Here is a 27,858-nt window from a genome sequence, read left to right as displayed (position 1 = left end):
TTAAATATGGGTCATTAAGCTAACTAAACTAGCTGCTGACACAGAGCTATGAACATATTTTCAATTAAGAAGGTACAAACACGCTGCAATTGTACAATACGCTTGTTTGTATCTGTTCTTTTTTTGTTGCTTTTGTATGATAAGGTGCTAGACAAATACATTTTAATTTGAAAATTTAATTATACAAATCTGTTCTGGTGTCATGGGTGTGTTTTGGGAGTTTGCTAACTCAGAGGGGGCAAGAGGTCGCAGAGAATTAAAGCTAAATGGTAGAGAGAAAACTAAAAAAAATAACTACAAAAAGAGCAAATGATTACCACACAATAATGTTCAACATTTCTTTGATAAAACTCACATAAATAAATTAAATCCCAAACATTTTTGGTGGCCTAAATGATATCAAATGAGAGAGACTGAAGACCATAGACTCTATATAGATGGATGATGCTTCTGCACTTCCTCCCATTGTATAAAAGTGAAGCCAAAATATCCCGGATACTAATAGATATTAAAGTCTCTTGTACAATTCCCAAGTCTCCAGCTCCACTACTACTTCATTCAGACCAACTGTCAATCATGACGTCTCAGCCCCTTTTTAGAGCATCAAATAACTAATTAAAACCAAATTTATCAAAAAAATGAACACTTGAATATACATCAGCGTGATAAGAACTACCTAAAATGACAGACACCGTGTTTGGGAAAGATTTATTTGACGTGTACTTTGACTTTTTAGTTTGGCCCATGTCCCATCCACTAACATAGAGGAGGTTGTTTATGACCTATACTTCATTCAGCCACCAGGGGGCGATCAAGATGTTTTGGCTTCACTTTTGGGGAGCTGTCATTCCATCCATCTTTATATACAGAGACACAGGATTTATATGGGGAGTCAAGGTGACTAAAGAGGTATGAAAAACAAAGACAGAAATGATGGTGATGAAATATTACTGTACTTGGATTCAACAGACCTGGATGGTGACTGTGGGGTGGCGGCGGTGGAGGCCTCTGTTCAGAGACAGAGAGAGCCTCTATTGCCTGTAGAGTATTCATGACGGCGTTCTCCAGCCTCCTCTCCCCTCCTCTGCTCCCTTCTCCCTCCCCGTGCGTTGGAACGGCGTCAATTAACGACACCGGGATATCGTCATTGTCTCGTGTGCTTAGCGGCCTTCCCTCGGGTGCCGTGTCATTGTCCGGGCTGTCCCGAAAACCCGGCGGTGGAGCCGCGATCGCGAGGTTGAGTGTCTCCAGCAGCGTGTCGTCTTCTTCGTCGTCGACGCTGTCGTCCCCTTCGGGGGGAGGCAGCGACGTCAGGTCTATGATGTCGTCGGTGGAACTGGAAAATGTGAGGAAGGAGGCTGTGGCTAACCCTCCTCCCTGGTTGCCACAGTTCTCACCTCCGCCTCCTCTGTCGTCACACACCGGCGTCCCTCCAGTGGAGTCTTCTTCGCAGGAAGCGTCGTCGTCGTCCTCTGCGTCGTCCGTCGTGTCGCGTAAAAACAGATCCCTCAGCAGCGGCTCCTCGCCACCTTCCTCGGTTATAATGTTACTATAGACGTGCGTCAGGCCGCTGAACTGAAACGGCACCCTGTCCTGCGGCCGGAAGTCTGTGTTGTTGTGCAAGTAGGGCGGTCTGTGCTCGGGCACCTCGGGGCTCTCTAACAGTCGTTCGTAGCCTTTAGGCCTGTTCAAGGGCGGGTCTCCCCCGAAAATAAATGACACTTTGGCGCTCCGAGGCGAGTCTTGAGGTTTGTGTCTGGTAGCGGGAGGAAGAGGAGGGGGCACTGGACTTCTCCGCGCCCCAATGTCTCTGTCGGGGTTTTGGGGTTCGTGGAAGTAAGGGGAGATGCTGTTTTCTCTCTGCCCGTTGTCTGAATACTCAGAGTCCCTGTTGTAGACTTCTCCCTGGTGTGGCGACGGCTCCTCGCTGTCCCCCAACGATGTGCTGTACGGCCACTCCAGGACACGATCCTGACCTGCAGACAGCAGCAATACAAGGTCTTACTATTTTATGTGTTTTTTATTATATCGATTCAATTTTTAAAGTGGCTTTTGAGTGCTCCGTTTCAAGACTTTTGAGGTTTTTATGCTGCACTGGAAAGCATACATTTTTAAGCATTTGTATTTTTAATGGTTTCATATGAAGTGTTCTGCCAGGACAAAGATCTTGCCACTCATTTCTACAACATTCACGAGTAAAACTGTGCTGCAAAACACACATTTTCTCTCCCAAATGAACTTCTTGAAATTGCATTTTTGTATAAACTAATCCAAATTTTATATTTTAAATCCACACTATTCTGAACTCACTAGTGTCATCCCCTCCGGTGCTATTGCAGTGTGGCATGCTGAAGATAGACCTCCTCGAGTCCACTAGGAGGCGGTAGTAGCCTGCTGTTAGACAGGCCAGGTTCATTGCATCACTAGACTCCATGATCAGTGTGATGGGCTGTGAGAAAAAAAAAGAAGGAAAGGGGAAAAACAACAGATGCTTTCATTTGTGTAGAGCAAAATAATGTTCTATTTTCAGACAGAGCTGCTCTCACCCTGACGTCCAGAACATGCAGCTCCAGCCGGACGTTGGTGTCGTCCTCTGTGAGGATCTCGATGCGGTTGACGTGGCTGAAGTCGGCCAGCAGGGCCACCAGGTTGGTCCGGGTGTTGATGACATGACTGATGCCGTACCGCGGGCCCACTAACAGCATCACCTCTGTCTGCTTCTCCCCTTGCTACAGGAAGTAGTGTATGACAGTTGAAAGTCAAGCAAAGTTTTCAAACTTTTACAAAACCTTTCCAGATCTAATGGCCGTACCAAAAGTATTGATTTGAACTCCCTCCCTCCGTACAGTCGGAGTTCGCTGAGGTACCTCAGGTAATGCACCTTGGCCTGCAAAGCAGTCAGCTGCACAGAGAGAAGAGAAATGCATTAGTAAGCATCTGAAATCACATTAACCTGAACAGATGCATTTGTCTTCTAATGCCAGGATGTAAAGCAATTCAAGCCATTTTGATCTAGACCACTGATTTTCCATTACATCCCTTCATGTCATTTAAATCTGATCAGACTCTGCAGCGCTGCTCCACTGCAGTACTCCCAACTATGGGTTGGATGTGTGCCTCTCCGGCCATTTAGGCTCAAACTTGAAAGCACATCTATACAGAGCAGATTATGTATTGTATTAATGAATAAATAAATAAATCAATAAATAAATGAATGAATAAATTAATAAATAAATAAATAAATTAATAAATAAATAAATAAAATAAACATGTATTTATTTACAAATAAATACATACATAAATTACATTTTTAATTACATTTTTTATTTTATTTTATAATAAATAAATAAAAAAATATATATATATATATTTTTATTTTTATTTAATTTTTTGTATGCAACTGGCATGTTGCATCATGTTGCATCATAGAGACTTATTTTATCTGTTGTGCATTCTCCTGATGTTGCACCTGAATTTAAGATGACCGTCAGTATTAGAAACAAAAGGCTAATGGGACATCTGACCTTGCCACACGTCTCCATTAAAAAATAATTTTGTTTTCATGAAATTCTTGCTCACAGAACTGAGCGAGCAGCCTCTTTTCGTAAGCGCCGAGTGATGACTTCGAGGCCGTAATGAGAAAGCTAATTTGGTGCGTCAATGTTTTTGAAATCGCACGTCGGTTCGTTGGTGTTCCTCGGCCGTATTTCTCACTAATGAGTAGAGAGGATATCAACCGTCACACTGTGAATGCAAATGATTAGCCGGCACGTCGTGCTGCTTGAGGCTTGGAGGGAAGAGATCAATATCCCTCCAGTACGCCTGACATTTTATAGACATTATACACACACACATATATAGGGTCCAGGTGTGAGCTACATTCCTTCATCCACTACATGAAGCTGTGTTAGGTAGATTAAGTTGGACACGGAGCAATGCTAATTAGTTTGCTGATGAGTGATGCTGCCCATACGTTCAGCTTCAGTGAACGCTTCGTGGCTCGGAGACGGCATACCTCGGAAATTACTTTCGGAATATATATATAATTTAATTTCCTGTCACCCGTTTTAAACGTGCATTTTTTTGTGTGATCAAATTTTTTATTGGTTTTAAAGATATGCATTGGAAATTATTAGGAAAGAAATTACATAATTCAAAAACAAATTAATTGGAAATAAATTAATTAATTAATTAACTGATAATAATACAGAGTATTAACTATCTAAATAATGTTTATAGAAGCTTTACTAAGTATTTATTAACCATTTTACAAGGTATTATTTATTTGTATTTGTATTTCATATACAGTATATATATATATAAAATACAAATAAATAATAAATATAAATAATAAATAAAAGAAAAATATAAAATGTTATAATGCGTGCAACAATAACATAAATTAGAATTACTAATAATTAGAATAATTAGTAGACATTATTAATTATTATTTTGTTGTTTGTTAAAAGTAAAATAACTACTAACACAATGACCAAATAACCAATTTGCCATTTATAAATTGTTATTATAAAGTGTTACCAAAAAAAGTGTTAACAGCCCTTTGTTATCTTGTGATACTGAGTTAATTATCTCGTTATCTTGAGATAATTAACTCAGTGGCTTCCGTACTAAATATCTGACAACATATTCTTCTATATTTTTCTTATTGTAACAAATCCAATAAAAAAGCGCCAAACCAGTAATGTGTTTTGTGTTTTTATCTCAGTATATTCCTACTTCCTACTTCCCTGTGGCCCCAAGCTCATTCATCACTACTGATGATATATATCTTTAAAAATAAGTCAAAAATATAAAGTCTCAGATTAAAAAAAAAGGCTAAGTAATTTCCTAAAAAACACTGTAGTTCTTAGAAGCAAGGAGCCATAACGTTCACCCAGGATTAATACATATTTGATGCTCTCGTGAGTATTTATGGCAGCACGAGTGCAACGTTGTGCCTCACAGATGCGTTTTTAATCACAGTACAATATTTTTTTTGTGCACTGATAACTGCACTTGCAGCTAACCTTATTTGCATGACAGCCGATAGTAAATCACTCGCTTAAGTCGAAACTGTTGCACGGGTTGATCTTGTTACGGCGTGCTGCTGATTTGTACGTGTCAAAGTAAATCTGGGCGTTACAGAATTAAAACAGTTTCACAAAGGAGCTAAAAAAGTTGAGCTGAAGTTGGAGCGGCGGCCCCCGACCGTGTGTGTGTGGATATGAATATATTATCATGCACACGGTTTGACAAGGCTTGTTATCCGCATTAGCATTCAAGAACTGGCTCCACTAAGGGTCTGAGGTTAACAAGGGTGAGAACCTTTGCAAGGTTGAGCACGGCGGCGATGCTATTTTGGGATATTGCGTCAGGAAACAGAATGTGTTGGCGCACATGTGTGTCAGGAGTTTATTAACAAGGGCGAAGAAAGACAAAAGGGAGCTGCTTACTTTTTTCCCCGGAGGCACGAGGTTCTGGTTGGTTTTGAGGATGTGTGTCAGAGCCTTCTTGATGTTTTTCTCCTTCATGCTGGACAGCACGACGGGAGGCAGGAACAGCGGCAGGCCCCACTCCTTCCTGTTTTAGAGGAGATTGATTTCATAAAGTCACTTTTAGGAAACAAAAAAACAACTTCTACCAGACCTGGGTTAAATACTTGCAGTCAAAAGCTAGAAATCGGATGATGTTTACTCTCTGACAAGCTGTCAGTTACAGAATGAATTGACTTTCAGGAGCGGAGCTTTCTTTGGAGAAAGTGCTTCTGCAATAAACCTTGTTTACAATGCAATATGAGAGAGAATATTCCCAACAACTACTGGACTCTATAAGTTGCTGGGCTGAAAGCTGCAGTTGGTAACTTTAAGCAAATATGATAAGAAGTTATTTTTATTAAACTGTCACTATCCTGACAATAGTGCATGAGACAGATAATCTGTGAAAAAAAATCATGTTCCTCTGTCCTCCAGTGTACGCAGTGAAAATCTTACAAATGCCATTAGGAGCACAGGAGGACACAGATGAACAAGGTTTTTTTATACAGATTATTTGTCTCATGCACTAGTGTCAGGATATAGTAACCGTTTTATAAAAATAACTTTTTATCATATTTGCTCAAAGTCACCGACTGCAGCTTTAAGAAAAAATTAAAGAAAGTAAAGAAAAGTACAAGAAAGTCGGTGAATGCCACAATCAGATTTGTGGTTTTTGCACGAGGCCCAATGTTTGGAGACCTTGCTGACATTTCTTTAGATGATGCAATTTGTTTAACCAACCAGAAAACTATGTTTTGCAGAAGATGGAGGGAAAATAGGACAATGAATCCGTCTGTAAACCCATCAAAAAAACCTTTTTAGCAGAAAAAGCCAAACTGTCTTAAGTCACTGTGTTATTCATTATTGATGGAGCAGCTCCAGGCGGTACCACAGTTTAACATTACACATCACGTCGGTGGCGTCAAAAACACACAAAACTTACTGGATGTATTTCAGGGACACCTTCTGGGTCTGTCTGGTTGTCATGGTGAGGATGTACATCTGAAGGGCGGCCAACCGCAGCGCGGCGTCGTACTTCAGCTCCGGGCCGAACCGCTCCAACACCACGTCGTTACAGCACTACGGCAAAAAAAAAGCAGAGGGAGGCGATGTTACGCAAGAATCCCAAAGTTTTCGGGGCTTGTGAAGTGCATTTCATGTCTCCGTCAAGCAATTCACGCATCTCTGCTGAGCTGAGAGAAGTTGTTCTCAACCTTTGTGGCTCGAGCTTCCGTCAAAGGGATGCAGTTTCCAGTCCCTGATGACGCACTCGGAAGCACAAAACGATGAACAGATGATTAGCTTTCCTTCTCTCAGGCTATTACACACGACTAATTATCAAAGAATCCTGTAGGGAAGCAATTTATTATTTTAAAGACAAGTAGTTTATATAGAGAGAGTGAGTTTCTTTGAGAACTTTGTCACCTGTACGTAGAGGTATTCAAATGCAACGGCGTCTCTCCGGAGCAGCTCCACGGGGTCCCGGGGCACGAAGCTGATCCTGAAGAAACACTTCATCTTGTCACAGCCGGGCCTCTGGGTCACCTGGGGGGGTCACAGACACGAAGGATGGAGGGTCATAGATGAGCAGAAGCATTAATACATGCACAGATAAAGAGAAAGAGTGAAGAAACACACAGGTTTGTGCTACAGTATAATCATTTTTGGTGTAAAGGCAGTATATGTAACATTATAACATAACACGTATTTGCATCTAGTTTCAGTCCTGATACTGGGTGCAAGTGAAGAAAGCAAGCTGTACTACAATTGTAGTAGTAATACAAGTTAGATCAGCAGTAGAATAGTAATGCTATGTGGCAGTGGTGGTGGTTATAACAGAACGTTTGTGTTACCAACTGGGGGCAGACACTGTGGAGTTGCATTATGGGAACTGTACGATCCAGTGTTATAAGAGCTTGACCCATACTAGGGACTAGTCAGGATATGTCAGCTTGAAATGCATAGATTTTCGTTTTCAGTACAAGCAATACCATGATGAAAATATAATCCATTTCCTGCAGTCCAAATGTGACTTACGTAAACATATGGAGGTATTATCGGCACAATATACTTAAAAGGGCGCTTTCACAAGCCGTAGTCCGTTTGGCTGGTCCGAATCAGGGTGAAATGTATATTTTTGGTTTGTTTTCTACTTAGTCTGCTTTGGTTTCACAGTGCACAAATTAAAGCGGACCAAGAGGTCAAGAGAGCTGCAACTTCTATGCAGGGAATCGTGGAATTTGATATATTGCTCGAGACTGATCGACTGTGTGCATGAATCCCTTCTCCTCCAGTTTAGGACTTTATAAATGTGACTATTTCTGTGGACTTTCGTGTATTCTGAGGTTCTCTTCGGCCGAGATGTTACGCAAACATCGGACTTCTGCACAAGTCCAGGTCAGTCCTCTCCCACTTGTGTTAACCTGTCGTTTATCTGTGTCCATCTCAACAAATGCCCGCACAGGCAGCCTGCATTTTGGTCCGAGACCACCTCACAAGCGGTCTCGGGCTGGTTGTTTTGGTCCTCACCAGAGTACGATTACTGCGTTCACAACCGCCCCTAACCGCACCGCACCAGAGTCCGATTAAAACAGACTAAAAGTTGGCTTGTGAAAGCGCCCTTAAAGGGATAGTTTGGGTGTTTTGAAGTGGTTTTTTCTCGTTTGCCTATCGCAGCCTGTGGACTGATTTATATTTAAAGGACTCAGGTTGGTTTTGCTTTGTAACCTCAGCTGATGAAGTCATTTGCAAATGGGAAGCTATTTGGTATCATGTAGATTGGACATTACAGATAGTAACGGTGATATATGATTGTAATGTAATGTCACGTCGCTGGTTTGGCCGATGTCCAAGACGATCGCTCGCGCCTACGTAGTGCGAGCCCGTACACAAGCAACACGATGCCGAGTGCAGTTCACTCAACGGCCACCGGTGTCATTAATAGCAAGGATTTTCTGAAAGTTACACAAACAGATACAGTACAGTGGAGTAAAAAGTACAATATTTCTCTGTATAAACTAGCATAAATGGAAATACTAAAGTACCTCAAAGTTATACTTCGGCATAGTTCTTCAGTACATGTACTTAGTGAGTCAAACCACTTTACAAGCTAAATACACGGCGGTGTACTGCAGCAGCGGCAACCCTGAACAAACTGACTTGCTTGCGGTGGTTGGCCGTGCATTTGACTCCATTTCTTATTCAGGACAAAACCACAAGACCAGCATCATCTTTTAAATATTGATTATGTTTCATAAATTATTTAAAGGGCGAGGGAGTGCATTTTTCTATTTCAAGCAGCCTTCTCTTTCCACACCCGTCACCGAGATTGACACTCGGCTCTATTACAATATGTGTTTTATCAAGCGTGTCGGCGACTCTTAAACCGCCACTGTGTGTGTGCGTCATGTGCACAACTTCACGTCTGAATTGCGCAGTATGAATATTAAAGGCGTCCTCTTGTGATCCCCGCAACCTCATTAGAATGTGGCGGGCACTGCGGGTGAGCGCGTGTGTGCTGTTTGTGCATTTGTGTGTGTGTGTGTGGGAGGGAAGGTGTAATGTGAGCTGTCGCCTCTTCTGTGCCAGAGCTGATAAATGACACCGGGGTCCAAATGCTGCTTGAATACTGAGCAGGAGTGTGTGTGTGTGTGTGTGTGTGTGTGTGTGTGTGTGTGTGTATGCATGTGTGTGTCAGACTCAGAGAAGACAAAGAAAGTGAGGAAAAGAGGAAACATGTCCTACCTGAGTAAGCATCTCCTGCTCATGCAGGAGGAGCAGTTTGCTTCCAGAGCCTTCCGTCCGGTGCTCCAGCACCAGGGAGAAGTGCTCGATGCATTTGATAGACAGCTTCTCTTGCAGGGTCAGGATCACATCCTGGAGTAAACACAACCACATAGATATTTAATTAGATTAATAGTTATGTATGCATGCATTATCTTTATAGTTTTTGCAGTTACTATACAAGAAATCAATGCACTTTTCAGTATTGTTCTAATGTGAAATGATGCAATATGTGCACCAAACTGCAATTTTGGTACGCCACTGCCACTATAACTGATAAAAAGCAAAAATGTTTTTCAAATGTTGTTTGTTTTCCGAGAGCTTCTTCAAGATGTCTCACCGCCATCTGCCATTTTTGTTTTCCAGTTCTGCTAATGCTTTTCTATTTACTTTGTGCAACACTTTTAAAATCTTGCTATTTGTTTTTAAAGCCTTAAATAAAAAACTTATTTCTGATGTCCTCTTACTGCTTTTTAATCTGTTGTTGGTTTTTATTCTATTTCTCTCAACTTCCTATTTTATTTACCCTCTCTATTGTTGTATTTCATGATGTATTATTGCCTTTTATTTCTTTAATTACGTATACCTGATCCTCGACTGGAAAGCACTTTGGGTCGGCTCTTGTTGCTTTTAAACGTGCTTTATAAATAAACTGTGTTTTTTATTGACTTTGTGAAATGAAAATACGACATAGCATATTCAGAATCTGCATAGAATAAGTGGGGAAACTCATTCGTAGTACATAATGCCATTATGCATGTCCATTTTGCAAAGTTACAGTATGTAGATTTGATGCTTGACATTTGCATTATTTCTCTCGACAAACAAAAGGAACCTTGAATACAAATCTCAAAGGACAAAAATAAATGTATTTAAAAATGTAACTTTATAACTTTGGACATTTGTCAGGTGTAAAACATGACACTACTTCTGGCGCCCTTGCTCGGACCACACCCATCTTATATATATGTATATAAGATGTTATCCTATGCTTATAGTTTATGTTTAGCTGTAGTAGTTTAATATATTTATAATGTATTCTGATATATTCTTTATATTGTGTATTCTATAGATATTCTATAGATACATCTCTCTTCTAGTGTTGATATCCATCCTTCCATCCATCCTCAAACTCGACCTTCATTTTAATCTCACAAGCACACTTGTAAAATTCCCTGCCTGCTGCTTGTACAGTTGAAACACTATCATGTTGACAAAATCTGTCCTCTGACAGACATTTGCCACGATGACACACACACACAAGGTGAAAACAAGGCTGCCGCCGGCGGCTGGTAAACATTAGACTAAAGGCCTTGTAGTAAAGGCAGCATTACAGCAGCTGAGAGAAGCAGTGACTCAGCTTCTCTTGCTTCCTTAAACTACACGCCCGGATCACAACTGAATCTACAAGTCAGAGAAATTTAAAAATCTGCTCTTTGCCACCTCGCCTGAATAAATGAGCTGCTCAAACAGACGGAACTCAAACAGTGATTGAATTTCATGCTCCGTGTGTGCGCACCAAGACACACTCATTTGCACTCCAAATGAATTTCTCCCTTTGTAATTATAGACGCCGCAGCGACTGCTGATTCTGCCGAGTGTGCCTTACGGGTTGGAGACACACACACACACACACACACACACATACACACACACACCTTGATGGAGGTGCTGCTGTCGAAGCGAAAAGACTTAGTCTGCCCATTCTCCAGGTAGACCTTCAGGACATTTGGCATGAACAGAAGAGCGTTGTCCTTCACCGGGTTCTGCAAAGGAGGAATATGATCAGTCTTTTCAACAGGTGAGGTTTAATACATAAAAGTGTCATGTCATAACACATTTATCTATCTTGGCATCCACTCAACTGTCTGTCTTACGTGGTAACCAGCTGGTATTGCTTATATGGGTCATACATAAGTGTGTGTGTAAATGTTTGTGTGAGTGTGTTTGTGCGTAGAACTGACTGGAACCTGGCCGTTTATAATGACCTCCTCTGCAAAGCGCACTTTGACCGGATTGGACTTGAGCATGGCTTTTTTGGCTGCACTGATGAACGCTGATTTAGGGGACTAAGAGGCAACCGTCCAAAGAGAGAGAGAGAGAGAGAGAGGGAGAGGAGGGGAAGAGGAAGACAGACAGATGGAGAGAGAGAGAGGGAGAGAGATAAAGAGAAGCATAAACACATGCACAAATGAAGAGGGGGGAAAAAAACACGTTAGCTATAACATTGGAAAAAATCAATAAAACATTAACACATCTCATTTCCTGAAATTGGGGGAAATGCAAACAAGGTCGGACCAAAACATATTTTTGCAATTTTACCAGAAACGCAACCCTGGTGCAACACAACAAAAACTTAAAGGGATAGTTCGGGTGTTTTAAAGTGGGGTTGTGTGAGGTACTGATCCGTAGACAGTGTATTACTTAGAGTAGATGACGATTGGCACGCCGCCAGTTTGCAGAAGCAGACAGCACGGGAGCAAAGCAATGTATTTTAACCACCTAAAAGACAGAGCCACCTAAAAAAATCAATATCACTTTAAGTGTACGCTATATTTAGAATATTTTCTCCGCTTCACCTTGCCATGAGACAGCCCTGTTCCATGGGGAACTGAAGCCGTAGTATCCATTTATGCTCTCGCCAAAGCCACCAGACTCTGAAAAACAGCGTCATTTTACCTCGCAGAACACTTGTGACTTGTGGTGAATCCATACTAACCAAAGTCACACAATAACACAAACAAACTAACCGATCGAGGCAGCGGCACCACCGCACAAGTGAAGTGCGGTGGGCTTTAAAGCACAACTTCCGTGTCCGTAACGCGACGCCATTGGGCCCAAAAATACTTTTTCCCATGGATTTACATTGGTAAAGAGACGTCTGTAACTCAGCGGATAATTTTCTTTTTAGGTGAATCAACTTGCCAGTATGAACACTTGAATAGCCCTTATTAAAATCATTAGGTCCTAAAAGTTGTAAAATGCACTAATAGCCGAATCCAGAGTTATTTCTCTTCCTCCGTTCATGTGAATGAGAGCCAGACCTGGGAGGCCCAATGTATGCGGAAGTTCGCCGGAAGATCTGGGTACTTTTTCCCTCTGCAGTCGAGCCATTTTGGCATCATGCGCCACTGAGCAACTTTCATAGGAATGAACGGGAGCCTCGCCTCCGACGCTGTATCCAGTTCTCTCCTAATACATCCATAAGCAACTCCTGTGTTCTGCGAGACAAAATTACACATTTTTTCAAAGGAGTCTGGTTGCTTTGGCAAGAGATTATACTGTATGACGGCTTCAGTTCATAAACTATATGTACGGCAAGGTAAACCCGTGAACATATGTTATATAGAGCGTTTCTTTTAGGTGGCTAAAATACGTTTTGCTGTCGTCCCCGTCGTCTGCTTCTGCAAACCGCGGGCGTGCCGACCATCATCTACTGTAGGTAATACACTGACTATGGATAAGTACCTCATACAACCTCACTTCAAACACCTGAACTTTCCCTTTAAGAGGAGCAGGATGAATGCATTTATTTGGAGGAAAACAAAATCATCATTTAATCCCCTTTAAAGGAAAAGGCTCTTTGTTTTTCATTGTTGACTTTAAGAAAAATATGGAGTATCACCAGCTTTATCCTTTAAATGCAGAACAGAGTTGAGGGCCGGCTTAAACTGTGAGAAGAATTGCCGGTACAAGCCACAAATCTCAATGTCATTTGTAGGGAATTTATTTTTTTAGAGAAAGGTGATGAGAATTCAGAGGAATACTCGCTCTAGCAACATCCCTAACATGAAACAGAGGATACTAAATCATCATGTTTTTGTTTCTGATAATTATATAAAAGGCATTAAATATTGTGACAAAAGTATCCGTTGTTAAAAATGAAACCTGCACCAGAGTTATTCTTTTCCTGGATTTAATTTCAGCACTTTTTTTTGCTAATTACATCTGATACATACAATTTTTGAAGTGGTCTACTCACGGGATACGGTTGGACAACAGTCAACACGATGGATTCTTTGCAGCTCCTGAAGCGAGAGGACAGCACGTCAACAAAAATCATCAGAAAACAACGATCACAACGGAGAACAAACGGCAGATAAGCGAGGGGAATTTGATTAGTTTGGCTGAAATGGAATGAGACGCCTCTGGCGATCACCACTTACAAGCAGACGCAGTTAAAAGCAGAAGCGCACACACATACATACACTTATTAGTTTCCTATTTATAAAATAAATAAATAAGTGACATTATGTCTGGCGAATCAAAACATGACTTCAGTCACGGTAAACTGAGCGCATCAAAATAGTTAATTTTCTTTCTTCTTATTAATTCTGAATATTTATGTGTCTGAGCGTTACGTGATGATGACTATGCTCGTGTGATGAGCAGATGAGTGAAGCGTGACTAATACTTGGCAGGCACTTCATTAGAGTTTCACACACGATCTTGTGCCATTGAATTTAAAAAAATGTTTTAAAGCAAATAAATAATGACTTTGTCTGGCACCGACTATTTGTGTGCTATAATCAGTATAACACCTGTATTTTTGTTAATGTTTCCAACTGGTTTACATTTTTATATGACAAAATTCAATATTGCAGCCTCTGGATTGGACTATTAAAGAGGACCTATTATGCTTTTTGTGCTTTTTCACTTTCCTTTAGTGTGTTATATAGATTTTTTGTGTATGTAAAAGGTCTGCGCAAGTTACAAAGCCCAAAGTCCACACCAAAAGAAGAAACACTGCTCCTGAACTGTCTGAAACACCTCGCTTTTCTTCCGTAACGGGGTGATGTCACCAAGTAACACATTCTGCATAATACCTGCCTAGCGGCTAGTTTGGCACACCCTCAAACAAAGTTAGTTAGAGCAGAGCTGGAGCGGAGTCCGAAGAGTTCGGTTCGGCTGACCTATCAGAGCAGATTGGGCTTTTCGGGAGGGGTTCTTAAAGAGACAGGCGCTAAAACGGAGCGTTTCAGACAGAGGGTGAAAAGAGGTGCTGCCGCACACCCGGTATGAGAAAAATAAAGTGTTTTTTTAACATTAAAACAACAAACATGTTCTAGTAGAAACACAAAATACAAGTATGCACCTTAAAATAAACATAATAGGTCCTCTTTAAAATGTTTCAAACTGGTTTATAATGGCAAAATTCAAAATTACAGCCTGTGGATTGGACTATTAAGCCACATTATGTTTCAAAACTGTACATATTTGAGCATTTAGCATTGGAATTTACCCCCGAATTATTCTCACTAACCATGTTTGTAGCCATCTACTCATGCAGATAATGCATCATTTACTGCTGTGAGCACCACAAATTAATTCCACTCCCAAGATAAAGGGATATTTTGCAATCTGGACAAATAAAACATGGCTGAATACCACTAGAGCTAAGCAGAAAAATGAGTTTTTGTAATACGAGTGAACTGGCCCTTTAAATGTAGGTTATAAATAACCTTCAGCACAGAGTTTGGGTGCTGCTACATCTTTGGTTCTGACGGATCACAGTGTCCCCAACGTTTTTTTTTTGTATTCACCTGACGAGGTCGATGACTCGTTCTCTAGGAGCCGAGCTGACCGGCTCGTCGTTGATCAGGATGATCTCATCGCCTGGCAACAGCTTCCCCTCCGATGGACCACCTACGGCGCACATAGAGGGGTTTCAGTACGTCACCCAAAAGATTGAAACAGTGGAAGAACAGCTGAATGGACACTGTGTGCATATGAACGTGTCAGTTTACAGGTAATTCGTCCCGTCTCTCGACACACGCATTGATAAACTGCTGCGTCCTTAAGCACACACTGTATTATTGCTTTCCTTGGCCAACATCTCTAAATGGAATATTCATTAGTTCAATTGTCTGCTTGGGATTCAGTGCTGATTGATTATTGAGATGCCTAATCACTGTGTGTGTCTGTGCAGCCAGTGGAGCTGACGGCCGATAGGAGTCTGGAAGCAGTGATTTGGCAGTAATTTGGCGATCGACCAATTAAAAATAAACAATACTTCCACTGAAAAAAGTGTTTATTTTCTTTCTTGTATGGGGTCAATAGTGCTTACTAGTCCGCAGAAGCCAACAGTTTCCTTCTAAACAATCATTACAGAAACTGTTTGCACTGATAAGCTCTCTGCAAACACTAAGGAGGAACTGATTTCTGTACTACACTAGCATAGCCGGAGGTGTCACGGCTTGTTTTCCTACTTTGCTTTGTTTTGTTATTTCCTTTTCTCCCAGTTCTTCTTGTAGCATCATATCATCCCAACAGTGTTAAGTGTTTTTAAGTGCAGGCATTGGATACTGCTCTTCTTGCTATCAATCATCTTATACACACAGGAATGGATGGACTTTTGCATCAGGAAATAATCCCTCATGTTGCTTTAACTTCCGTACTTAAGTAACGCCACTTCCGTAGTTATTTTAACCCAAACGTTGACTTATTTGTTACGTAACTTCCGTACATAAGAAGCAACACTTCCGTAGTTATTTTAGAAGTAAACACAGCTAAGGCCACGGCCAGTATGAGAAGTGATTTGGGTTGTTTCAGTATTGCTGGTTTATTCTATTAAATCTATGATTTAAAGCCCCGGTGTGTTGGATTTGTCAATTTCTCACTTCAAATAAGACAGCCAGCAGAGCCTACCTGGCGTGACAGAGCGGACCACCACCGGTTTCTCGCTGCCCGCCACGAAGCCGAAGCCCAGGACCGGGTCCCGTCTCATCTCCACCAGGCGAGGGGCGGGGGGGACCCCATCCAGGTGGACCTCCTCCAGGGAGCTGCTCTGAGACACTTGGCTGGAAAACACAGGAAGAGGAGGAACATGGTGACAACCAACATCTCTATGTGGCAAAAGAAATAATCATACAGTTCGCTTTGACCTTGATTCACATACAGCTTTGCTGACACACTTATCCAGAGTGACGTAAAAATGAGTCAGCAAATAGTTTTAAGAAGTAGTAGGTAATGGGCTCAATTACTGTTACCGGGATCAAACCTGTCCTGCTTGTTAAAGGAGGGTCTCTCACAGATTATGATGCAGTGCACATTAAAATACAATCAATTGATTCATTACAACGCTAGAAAATTAGTTTTAGCTCTGAAAGGAAGCATTAAACATAGAATGAATGATTTGAGCTATCCGATCGGCTGCTCATAAGTCAGAGCCTTGGCTCAGGTTTGGTCGTTAGCACAACATTTTATGCTTAAGAGCCATTTATAAACCAAAGAACAGGTCGTGCATTCATAAAAAAATGCCTCAGATCTGCAATCTGGAACTGATTTCCCTCTTGCATGGACATAACGAGTCGGCAGATTATCCCAAATAAAACTGTACTGTTCATTTAAGCAAGTCGCAATTAATCAATATGAATGTGTAAAGGTCAAAAAGGCCTGCTCTCTTCTTAACTGCTGTAGTTGATTGCTATTAACGTCACATTAGCACAGTATCACGTATGTAGCCATCAAGTGCATATTTACTTTACGACTGTAACTTTACGAAAAGGACCCGCTCCGTATGTAGATATAAACGGCTCATTCTAAGCTCACGAAAACATAATGATTCATATTTTACGCTAAAGAAAACATACGTATTAATATTATATTCCATTTCCGCCAATAGACCCCCCCTAAATGTCACACTGTACCTTTAAAATGCAACGTTAATATAGGTTAATTTTGGTGAAGTACTGCACTGTCCTTTTCTTTGCCTTAATGCAAGTCACTCTGGATGAGAGCTGCCACTTAAATGTAAATGCACCGTATTAAATCAAACCTCCCCTGCTCGCTGAGGCTCAGACGTCTGTCCCGACCGGGACACCGAGAATGCAGAGTGCCTGTTAATTATGAGGTGATATATGCTTTCAGTGGGGTTCGCTCATTCACTCGCCTGTCTCTCTTTCTACCTCCCTCCCTCTTTCACAGCTTAAAACGCTCCCTTGGCAGCCATCGCTTCCTCTCTGCACATTAAGTCCAGCACTGGCCAACATCCATTCTATCTTTGTCTGCCTCTACTGTCCATAGAGCAGAGCATATGAATCCCCTGCCTCGTCCATCCTAACCTTCACATAGTCACATTATTTCTTTGCAACTGAACTAATTTCTCTCTTTTATCAGAGGTGATATGGCTTTACCCATGGATATTTATCTAGTTATAACAATATATATATACCTGCAGCTTTGGCTTAATCTGCCCTGGTGATGAAGCGTGTTTCCAACCACCCAGGATGCGACTTTATCTCCAACCAATCAGTCTCTTGCGCTTTCGTTCTCATTCTCTGTCTCATTATCACCATTGATCTGCACTGCACTGTACATACGGCGTGGAAATCTCAAACTAAATCTGTCTGTAATGAAGTGTGTTCCAATCTGCGACGCGGGCTCATCTTCCCTGTCAGAGTCAGTGGGGTTTAATCCCCGCGGGAGGGCAGAGCAAGGATGTCAGGGGGTCAGGGGAGAGCTGGGTACAAAAAAAATAGGTTCTCATCAGTTGTCATTTTTAAGGTTTGCATCATGACCAATAACCATGACCGATATTGTAATCTTAAGTGGGTTTAGATGCCTATACTACATTTTTGTAGCCAGGAACTTGAAAAAATGGTGTGAATAACATTGCATTCAAGGTTAAAGTGCATTATCAAGAGCAAGTTTCAAAGGACTTCAATGGACCATGAGTAATGAGTAGTACATTACAGTTACATAACAAGCTTAATAGACCTAGCTAACCTAGTCTTAGCCACCTGGCACCACTGTGCACATAAGACGCGCTGGGTTATATTATGATATATACTGAGACGATATTACTTTGGCCAGGTTCTTCTGTTTTGCATATCAGTGAGAAGAAGTGATTTATGGCGATGTTGGATTTGATGCAGTGGTGATAACCATAGATATATGTATACGCATTGGCCTTTGGATCATACGTCAACGTTGCCGCCATATTGGGGGAGGCAATACAAAAAAGAAATACAAGTGACCTGGGGGAGGTGCCGTTTTTCTAGATAAAAAGCCCAGATTTCAATGAGTCGTTTTTTTATATTCAAGCATTTATGATCCACGTGGAGTAATGTAAATTAGAATTAATGTAAAAAAGGGGACAAGGGATGTTGGGTGTCAGCTGCTGCACCAGAACAGTTGGCAGCGTTTATAAAGCACACACAGATAAGCTCCTGAGCAAACACCTGCAACTATCCATTTTAATGAGCATCCACAAAGGCAGGCATACGCTGGTTACTCCTCACACAGACACTGCAAAATCACTTATCCACTCAACACTAATGCAAAACTGTTCTTCAAATATGGAAAAATACTCAAGGTGTAAATCACGTGTTGATACGGGTAAATTGATTTGCTATTTGGGCTTTTGTCACTATTTTCTAAGTTGTTTTGAGTATAGCCCATTAAGAAATAAAACTGTAAAATCAATTAAATAAGGCACAATAATATGGAAGACGAAGAATGCCAGAATCAAAAATAAATAAATGAAAATAAAAGACGCGATAAATAAATAAATATGCCATTAAATGTATCAAAAAAATATTAAAAATAAATGTAGGAATTAAATGATTGATAAAACATGACATACATTGATATTGCTGTTTTAATTTGCATATATATTTATTTATTTTTGTAATAATTCCCTTATCTATCTACTCTTCTATTTAATTTTCCCATTATTTATTTATTTTTTATTAACTTATAAAGTATTTATTTTTGCATTTACTTTTTATTTTTATTTATTCATAATTACATTTCTGTATTTATTTCTGCATTCATTTATTTCTGCATTTTCCCCCTCCTAATTTATTTCTCCAAAATTATTTATTTCCATATTTTTTCTTACATTTCTTTAAGCATTTATTCTTCATTATATAAATGAGAGGGATGTCATGGGGTCAACTTTCCGCCTATTGGTTTATTGGCATCAGAGTGCATAGATCGACTATATGCTAGCTAGCTAACGCTGTCTGCTATGAATACAGCCTAGCTATGCATATTTCAGGGAATTCAAAAACACTTGAGTTGAGAGCAGCATTGACAAACCTGCTAGACCACATTAGGTGAGGTTAGGGGATCTATCTGTCCAATACAGTTAAATCAACTATTGGCTCTACTCACTCTCCCGCTCTCTTTTCTCTCGTCTTTCTCTGTCTCGCACAAATCCAATTGTGATACTCAATCTGTGTCACCTCCTCTAAAGCCAGCAGCTTTTCTACGGGAACGAAGCCACATAACCGGAGCTGTCTCCTCCGTCATATTTGTGACTTTCCCCATCATGAGGAGAGAGGAGGAGGGGGAGTGGCGGCAAAGAGGCGGAAAAGATGAGCGATAAAACGAAGAAAGAAGGGAAATGAAGGAGGAGAGGCAAGAAAAGATGGATGTAGAGGAGGAGAGAGGACAGGAGAGCAGGAGGATTATTGAGAGTCATCTTCGTGGGCCCCGGTGTTGAATGAGTTACTTTATCAGTGTTGAATTTGTCCAGTGAAGCCCAGAAAAACCAGCGTTTGGAAAGCGGAGAGAGCAGGAGAGGGGAATTGATGTCACGGGGTCAAAGCGAAGAGGAGGACAGGAGGGAGGGAAAAGGTCGAAGAGAAAACGGAGGAGACGGGAGGAGGCCGAAGATAATAGTAGAAAAAGTATCAGAAAGAAGTAGAAGTGAGAAGAAGGAAAACCAAAGAGAGTGGAGAAGAAGAGGAAAGGAAACAAACAGCACATATGCATCCATTGTCAATTAATTCGCAGTATAATTTCACCACCGCGTAAAGCAATTTGTGCATCAAACCCGCCATGTCAATGCGAGTTAATTGGATCGCAGCTTTTATCAAAATCAGACCCGTCTGCCTCACAGAGAGTCTGAGTGTTTACATGTAGCCGGATTCATTGTGCACAACGTTCTGTATGCCGAAGCCCTCGACGCCCGGCTGAGAAGTTTCTTCCAGCATAACAAATTTACACAGCGCGCACACACGTGGAATGCAAAAATCATCTGAACAATGGCTGTCTTTTTGTGCATGTGTCGGGAGGAAGGGGCTAGATGAAACGATACCCGTAACACCGGCTCATAAAAGTATGATTAAAATAGAGTGATTTTTCTCCTCAAGAGTATTCATTAGAAGTCTGATAAATCTGCATAATACTCATAATGTTATTCTCCAGCGGATCGTCATAATGCAACCATATGTGCAGGGATAATGATGATGCATCATCTAAACATGTAAGCACACGCGTGCCGGTGTTCGTGGTAATAGAGTACGTACTTGGTGAGGCAGTCCCGTCCCTCCCTGGTGCTGTTCATGCTGTCCCAGCTGTACGGAGGACCCTGCAGTCCGCCCCAGGAGCCTGGGCCAGGGGGAGGCCAGCCCGACATTTTGCTCTTATGGCTGAAACAAAGGAAAAACAAAATCAGCATTTGATCGACACATATCATGTTTTTGTCATGTTTCTATGGAAGATAATTAGGGCCCAAACAGCGGAGACCCTGTTCAAACGGAAGGAGTCTTTCACCGTAGCGATGAAAACGTATCAAATATTTGCGTTTTCATACAATATCGTTGGCGTGGCGTCAAAAAAGCGCCTTTCACCTCAGGAAATTGTTGTAACTTCAGCGCACTTTGTCCAATCTGCTCCAAATTTCATGATAAGGGTCCAGGCTTGAGGACTTTAACATGCCAATATAGACCCCTCCCCTAAAATGTGTCCCCACCCCTTTAATAACCCATGAACTGTTTGTCGTAGACTCTTGCGGGAAGCATCATTGCACTCAGCAGATTCTTGGTGTTGCTGTTTCATTGGTGACATAATCCAACGCCCCCAACAATTTAGCCACGCCTTCCTCCCTAACCAATGAACCGTTTGTCGTAGACTCTTACGGGAGGTATCATTGCACTGCATTCCTCGTCCCGCCAGTCCCACCAGTTCCTCCGACGAGGGCTAACCCCACCTTTAATCAAAGTTTGTGATTTAGTCTCAAACACATTCTGAGCAGTGAAGTAAATCCACTTGATTCCTACGTAGTTTGTTTTTAGGAAATATAGACAAAGACCAGTATCTTAAATCATAGTCACTTCTCAAGTATTAAACAATATTTAAACTACTGGTTTCAACTTTTAAAAAACTGCAACATTTTTAGATTGATTGGAAGGCTTCTATGCAGGGAGACGATCCACAGAGAACAGGACCTCATACATAAACATCCCAGCAAATGCATCTACTTATGTCAAGTGTTAAATCATTTAAGAGAAGAATCAAAGGTGAATTTATAATTTTTGTTTCCTCCTCTCTCTGGATGCCAACACTCTGGTTAGATTCCCTCTCAGCCCAATTAGCGTGACCTCTTGTCTCTCTGTGTGTGTGGCTCCTCCCGGTGTGAGATAGCACTGCTTAGTGCAATCGACCGCGGTCAAGCGACGGCTCATCTGGTCTGCAGATTGGCGATCGATAGCTGCATGGACGGCGCTCTGCAAAAATTGCACGCGTTCGGTGAGGAGAAGCACTGATGTGACAGCTGATTCGGTTATCGCAGATCACTGAGGACTGAGGATAAGGATCATCCTAGACCACCGTCCTAAAAATTCTCACACGCTACAGTGACTAATCATGCACGGATCATAAAAACCCCCCACAGATATAATCACAAATGCACTAAAAAGATCATCAAGCCGGAGAAATGCCGCCGAATTCAAGCATCCGTGCCCTTTACTCATATCTGATTTATTTTTGGAGAACACTTCCTCCCGCAGCCGTAAAATCACGCGGACAAGTTTATTGCCCTGACCTGAAATCTATGATAGCGAAGCTGATGCATAGCTACAGTAACAACGGGTAGATTAATGGCAGTTCCAGTGCCAAGGTTCAGGCTGTTACGCAGCATATTCTCCACTGTGTGCTTTACATGAGCTCTGGGGCCTTTTTCACCATCGCAAGCAAAGGCGCCAATTGATCGGTCACGTGCTCTGCAGTCAATACGAATGCTTAAAGAGGATAGTTCAGGTGTTTCAAAGTGGGGTTGTAATGATGTACACCATAGTCAGTGTATTACCTACAGTAGATGGCGGTTGGTTTCTTATCGGGAACTGAAGACGTTATCTTGTGCACCAGACTCCATTGGAAAAAACTGTAATTTTAGCTTCTTTCCAGTGGCGTCTGGTAGCTTTGGCGAGAGCATAGATGGATTCAACAGCTTCAGTTCCCAATCGGAAAGGGCTGTCTGACGGCAAGATAAAGCGGTGATTCTAAATATAGTGTACACTTAAACTGATGGTGGCTGAACTACGTTTTGCCGGCCCTGTCCATAGCAATACATTGCTTTGCTTCCACGCTGGTACTCCTGTCTGCTTCTCCAAACTGGCGACGTGCCGACCGCCATCTACTGTAGGTAATACACCGACTATGGATGAGTACCTCACACAACCCCACTCCAAAACACCCAAGCTATCCCTTTTAAATAGAAGGAAATGCGTACTAGATGAGGACGTCATCACCGTAAGAATCCAGCTGATCGATTCCCATATTGTGCCGTTGATGGGTCGAATGCATCAGTCAGTCATGTCATGGCTTGCAGTGCGTGAAGAAGAAAAATTGGCCTCAGGGGAATGGCGTAAAAGCTCCAGTGAAGATGCTGGCGGACCCTCTCAGTCACATTTACTAATGAAACTACAGAAAACAATAAAGAAGGCAATAGATCCCATTTCAACACTCTTTGGCTTCTGAGTCCTCTCGATTCTGTTGCCACGCACGAATTCCAGCCAGGCGCTTCTGCTTCTGCTGATCTTCAGTCATCCGAAGGAAAAACACAGCCAACGCCACTCCAGAATCCCAATCAGAGGCTCTTCTCGCGCTCCAAGCATACAGAGGCCGCGCGGATCTCCAGCGTGCAGCCAGACATTCATCTGTGTTTGTCATTGTGCTGCTGCTGCCGAGAGCAGCTTTGGTCCGAACTGAACTAAACTGCCGTGGCCTCGCCTCCTTTATCCCATAATCCCTCTCATCACAGAGAAAACAAATCCATGCTGTGTGTGTGTGTGAGAAAGAGAGAGAGAGAGATAGAAAATGAGTGTGTGCATGTATATGTGGAGTAAAGAGGCTTTTCGGAGAGCAACGACACGTATGGAAACATCGCTCCATCGCAGAGGGAGAGGAAACTGACTCTCAAAGTTCACCTGGATGGCATTAATATTTTACTCATCACTTTTGGTCTTCCTCCAGCAAAATTGTCTTTTTTTATGTCTGAATGAGGCAGAAAAGGGCAGATGGTTCTGCCGGCAGGACAAAAAAAGGATAGCTGAGTGACCGTCCAACTGTTATTGCCATCCCTTGTAAATGAAATAAGGCATTTAAGGATGGATATTTACTACACGGTCAAGGTCCTTCGCCTCCAAACTGCTCTCTATCAGCATGAATGCAGAATGTAGGGACACATTCCTATTTCCTATTATACACAAGTATATTTCTAAAAGTGCAAAAGGTGACTAAAGAATCTCTGTGCAGAAACTTACAAACATCGACAGATCACAACACAAATAAATGCAACCCCTGCATTCGCATCATGAAAGTTGTCTCCTCGATGAACTATGAAGCAGCAACTCCTATTTGATGCGTTTCCCTTCAACACACCCCGAAATCCAAATATATGCATTCAAAAGAAGCGGCAGGGTGCTTTTTTTCTAAGGGGTTGCTGAAAAGGCCACGGTATTGACTTTAAAAAGTACTTTTTTCTTTCTTTCAAACTGATCAATTCATGTTCCTCTCTCTATCTCCAAAGATCGATTTCTCTCTGTCGTCCACACTACAGCTCAAAAACTAAACTTGACAACACAAACTCAATCCATTTTTCGGTAACACTTTACAATAAGGTACACAGAAATGTGAGTAGTTACTGGGGAACAAATGAGGAACTAACTGCTGGTGAACCATTAGGTAATGAGTAACTCCAGACGTTGACTTATTTGTCACGTAACTTCCGCACTTAAGTAGCGCCACTTGCGTAGCTATTTCAAACCAAACGTTGACTTATTTGTTGCATAACTTCCGTACTTAAGTAACGCCACTTCCGTAGTTATTTGAACCCAAACAATGACTCATTAATCATGTAACTTCCGTACTTAAGTAACGCCACTTCCGTTGCTATTTCAACCCAAACGATGACTTCTTGTCACGTAACTTCCGCACTTAAGTAACGCCACTTCCGTAGCTATTTCAACCCAAACGATGACTTCTTGTCACGTAACTTCCGCACTTAAGTAGCGCCACTTCCATAGTTATTTAAACCCAAACGTTGACTTTTTGTCACGTAACTTCTGCGCTTAAGTAACGCCACTTCCGTAGTTATTTGAACTCAAACCACGATCTTTTCCTAAACCTAACCCAGTTGTTTCCTGTGAAGAGGGAAGTTTACTTTGAAAAGACTGTTTGCATATAACGAGTGGAAATTGACGTGTGTTGCTGGACATTCGTAGGACAACGTACAAAAAAAAAAAAATACCATACAAACCGTTGTATTAGGATACATCGAAGTCAGGGTGGCTCCTATGGATGTATTTAACACAAAGAAGCCTCATTTAAAATGGATTTGCCAACGTGGCAGAAGCTATTAAAACTGTGGTATGTAATTAACTTATTAGACAGATTTCATAGATTATAGATTAATTTGAACAGAGTTGATAGCATAAAGAGAGACTGCCTTAGAGCAGCATATTTTGATTCATTTAAATGATTTTGACCTAATCAGAATCCTTATATTTGTTTCACCCGTTAAACATCCCCTGCCTAATTGATTTGCCCTGGCTACTCCCTCATAGACTGCCATTACAGATATTGATCGTCTGTGTCTATTCATTATTGTTTAAAACACTACCGATTGGATCACAGTGGTGTATTGCACAACAAGGCATAACCTCTCAGTGTGTGAGAGAAAAAGAGTTTCAGTCAGTGAACCGTCGTTGCGACTTTCCACCCCAATATATTTCACAAATAAATGCTCGTCCTTCTTTAGCAACAAAGATGGTGGTTACTGGAGCTAGTCAGTTTGTTTTTTTTGCTGCATCATATGTCAGACCTCCCTATCACAGAAAGCAGCGGAGCCAGCTGGCACAGACCTCCCCGCTCGGCCGCCACATGCTCCAGTCAGCAAGAACGCACAGCCTCAAACACTGAGCGCTGGGTGCATCTCTACAAACAGTTCTCGTATGCTGCAGCTCTGATTCAGTAAAGTAAAGTAATCCGTCACTGGGTTCAGCCAAGGTAATATCTATAGTACAGCATGCATATGAGCCTAATGATGTAATAGTCCATCAGAGTAGATTATAATCCCTCTTTCTCTGTTACATTTCATCAGTAAATATGAATGCTGTGGCTTTCACAGAGAATTCTGCAACCCTCTAGAAATAGGTCTTTATGTCTGCTTGAGTTTAATGCAATGTGTTTATTCCCTCTGAGACTTACCAGACTTTGACCTGATATGTGACTAATATCTAGTTTGAACTCCGCCACTGAACCCTAACATTAGCCAGCCTCTGTCTGACTCTGTCTCTTCAAATGAAAGTCAGAAGCTGAGAGGGATCTGAGTCACCGGGGCATTTCTGCATTGATCTTTACAAACACACATTTTCAATTGAATTGTAATTTAAAGGGATTTAAAGGGATAGTTTGGGTGTTTTAAAGTGGGGTTGTATGAGATACTTATCAGTGTATTACCTACGGTAGATGATGGTCGACACACCTCCAGTTTGGAGGAGCAGACAGAAGTACCGGCATGGGAGCAAAGCAATGTACCGCTGTGGACGGGGCCGGCAGCAAAACGTATTTTAGCCACCTAAAATAAAGGCCCACCTAAAAAAAACAATATCAGTTTAAGTGTAGGCTATATTTAGAATGTTTTCACAGCTTTACCTTGCTGTCTGACAGCTATAGAGTCTATGTTCCTGACGGGGGAACCAAAGCCGTTATCTATGCTCTCACCAAAGCCACCAGACTCCATTGCAAAAAACTGTAATTTTACCTTTTTTTGAATGGAGTCTGGTGGCTTTGGCGAGAGCATACAGTACATGGATACACCAGCTTCAGTTCCCCATCAGAAAGGGCTGTCAAACGGCAAGGTAAAGCAGAGAAAATATTCTAAATATAACGTACACTTAGACTGATATTGATTCTTTTCGGTGGCTTAAATATGTTTTGCTGCCGGCCCCGTCCACAGCAGTACATTGCTTTGGTTCTGTGCACTAACTCCTGCCTGTTTCTCCAAACTGGTGGCGTGCCGACCTCCATCTACTAATACACTGACTATGGATAAGTACCTCACACAACCTCGCTTCAAAACACCCAAACTATCCCTTTAAACAAGACGCTGTAGCATTTCAAAGATCCAGCCTCAGGATTGAGGCCATTTAAAGGACTGTTTCTGCCAATGGCTGGGCTACATATAACTACAGCTGGGAGTGAAAATTTAATTTAGTTTGACCTTCCTTTTTTTGAATAGACCACACACACACAAGCTTAATGTCTTGTAAAAACCCCTCAAGGTCTTTATCAAGACTGACTGGATTTGCACAAAAAGTAAAGAGCTCTCCCAAGATGCTTTAGCCTACATTATGACAATGCTCACCAGAGCCGATTCTCACCACTTTACACTCTACAGAACAACTAGGGTAATTTAAGCCACAACTTTTTTTGTCGTCTTTTTAAAAAGCTCAGCCGCTGAGTGTCCTGGCTGCACGCTGGCGGAGCTGAGGACCTCTCTGAGCATACAGGGACATGTAGGTTAAGTGGTAGGTGGAGGACTGAAATACACATAGAAAATGTACATCAGGGTTTGGGTCATTTCTTTCAGCTGAATCTGCAATAAACAGAAAAGTCTTTTCTTTACACACTGATATAATGACTTAAGTGCTTTAGGAAAATCTACTCCAATCAAAGGTGTTTCAGCTCCAGCGACTTGAGATGCAAAGAGACTTTCTACTTGCTATGATTTCACACTACTGAATGCGCAAAGTTCAAAAAAAAGAAAAAGAAAAGAAAAATAACTTTCTATAAAAACTTCGCAATTAGCCTGAAGTAACTCTGTGGATATTTCAAGAACGTATCTTCAAACTTAGCTGGAGGCTCCGTTAAAAACACCCTGGTTCTGGTTTAAAGGGCCCAAGAAGAGGGGGAAAAAAGGAGTTTTTCTTTGGTTGTAGTTTAAAGATACCATAGAAAGACATATAGCACATGGTGTAACTGACTTATACCCCATAAACAACGTGAGATAACAGTTTACAGGTTAATTGCATGTCACACTGCGATGATAAAATGTCAGCTGCAATCTGTGTCAGACAGGCGGTATGCATTTTGAGTTAGATTGTGCGATGATGAATGCCAAGTGAATCGTAGCACTGCAGTGTAAATAGGAGGACAAAATGTAAATAGAGACACTTCATCAACTCGTGTCATCCATCCGTTCTCATCACTTTAAAATGCGGCAAAAAAACAAACTTTGGATATAGTACTAACAATAGAGTGAATAGAAGTGAAGCCAATGAAGAAGTGTTGAGTTGTCCGTGTTTTC

At 41.6% G+C, this 27,858-nt stretch overlaps 1 protein-coding gene across 4 annotated transcripts in view; it reads right to left on the bottom strand.

Moving 5' to 3' along the window:
- LOC141763037 (FERM and PDZ domain-containing protein 4-like) overlaps positions 1-27,858 on the bottom strand; it is a 78,823-nt gene that overhangs the window by 4,405 nt on the left and 46,560 nt on the right. For 3 of the 4 annotated variants that reach the window (XM_074627279.1, XM_074627281.1, XM_074627282.1), the window contains 14 exons: positions 20,576-20,698; positions 15,966-16,117; positions 14,861-14,963; positions 13,300-13,345; positions 11,282-11,386; positions 10,976-11,083; positions 9,279-9,410; positions 6,960-7,079; positions 6,478-6,614; positions 5,454-5,580; positions 2,813-2,902; positions 2,547-2,729; positions 2,311-2,449; positions 972-1,976 (listed from right to left, as the gene is read on the bottom strand). In XM_074627279.1, the coding sequence (XP_074483380.1) occupies positions 972-1,976; positions 2,311-2,449; positions 2,547-2,729; positions 2,813-2,902; positions 5,454-5,580; positions 6,478-6,614; positions 6,960-7,079; positions 9,279-9,410; positions 10,976-11,083; positions 11,282-11,386; positions 13,300-13,345; positions 14,861-14,963; positions 15,966-16,117; positions 20,576-20,698 (2,570 nt within the window). Of the gene's footprint in view, positions 1-971; positions 1,977-2,310; positions 2,450-2,546; positions 2,730-2,812; positions 2,903-5,453; positions 5,581-6,477; positions 6,615-6,959; positions 7,080-9,278; positions 9,411-10,975; positions 11,084-11,281; positions 11,387-13,299; positions 13,346-14,860; positions 14,964-15,965; positions 16,118-20,575; positions 20,699-22,779; positions 23,487-27,858 lie in introns of those variants that run through there. The other variant, XM_074627280.1, reaches the window with a different exon arrangement.

The sequence above is a fragment of the Sebastes fasciatus genome, chromosome 24 (genome assembly GCF_043250625.1).
Source record: "Sebastes fasciatus isolate fSebFas1 chromosome 24, fSebFas1.pri, whole genome shotgun sequence".
In the NCBI taxonomy this organism is placed as follows: Eukaryota; Metazoa; Chordata; class Actinopteri; order Perciformes; family Sebastidae; genus Sebastes; species Sebastes fasciatus.
Note: the sequence above shows the minus strand (reverse complement) of the source record. Positions and strands in the feature narration are given on the sequence as shown.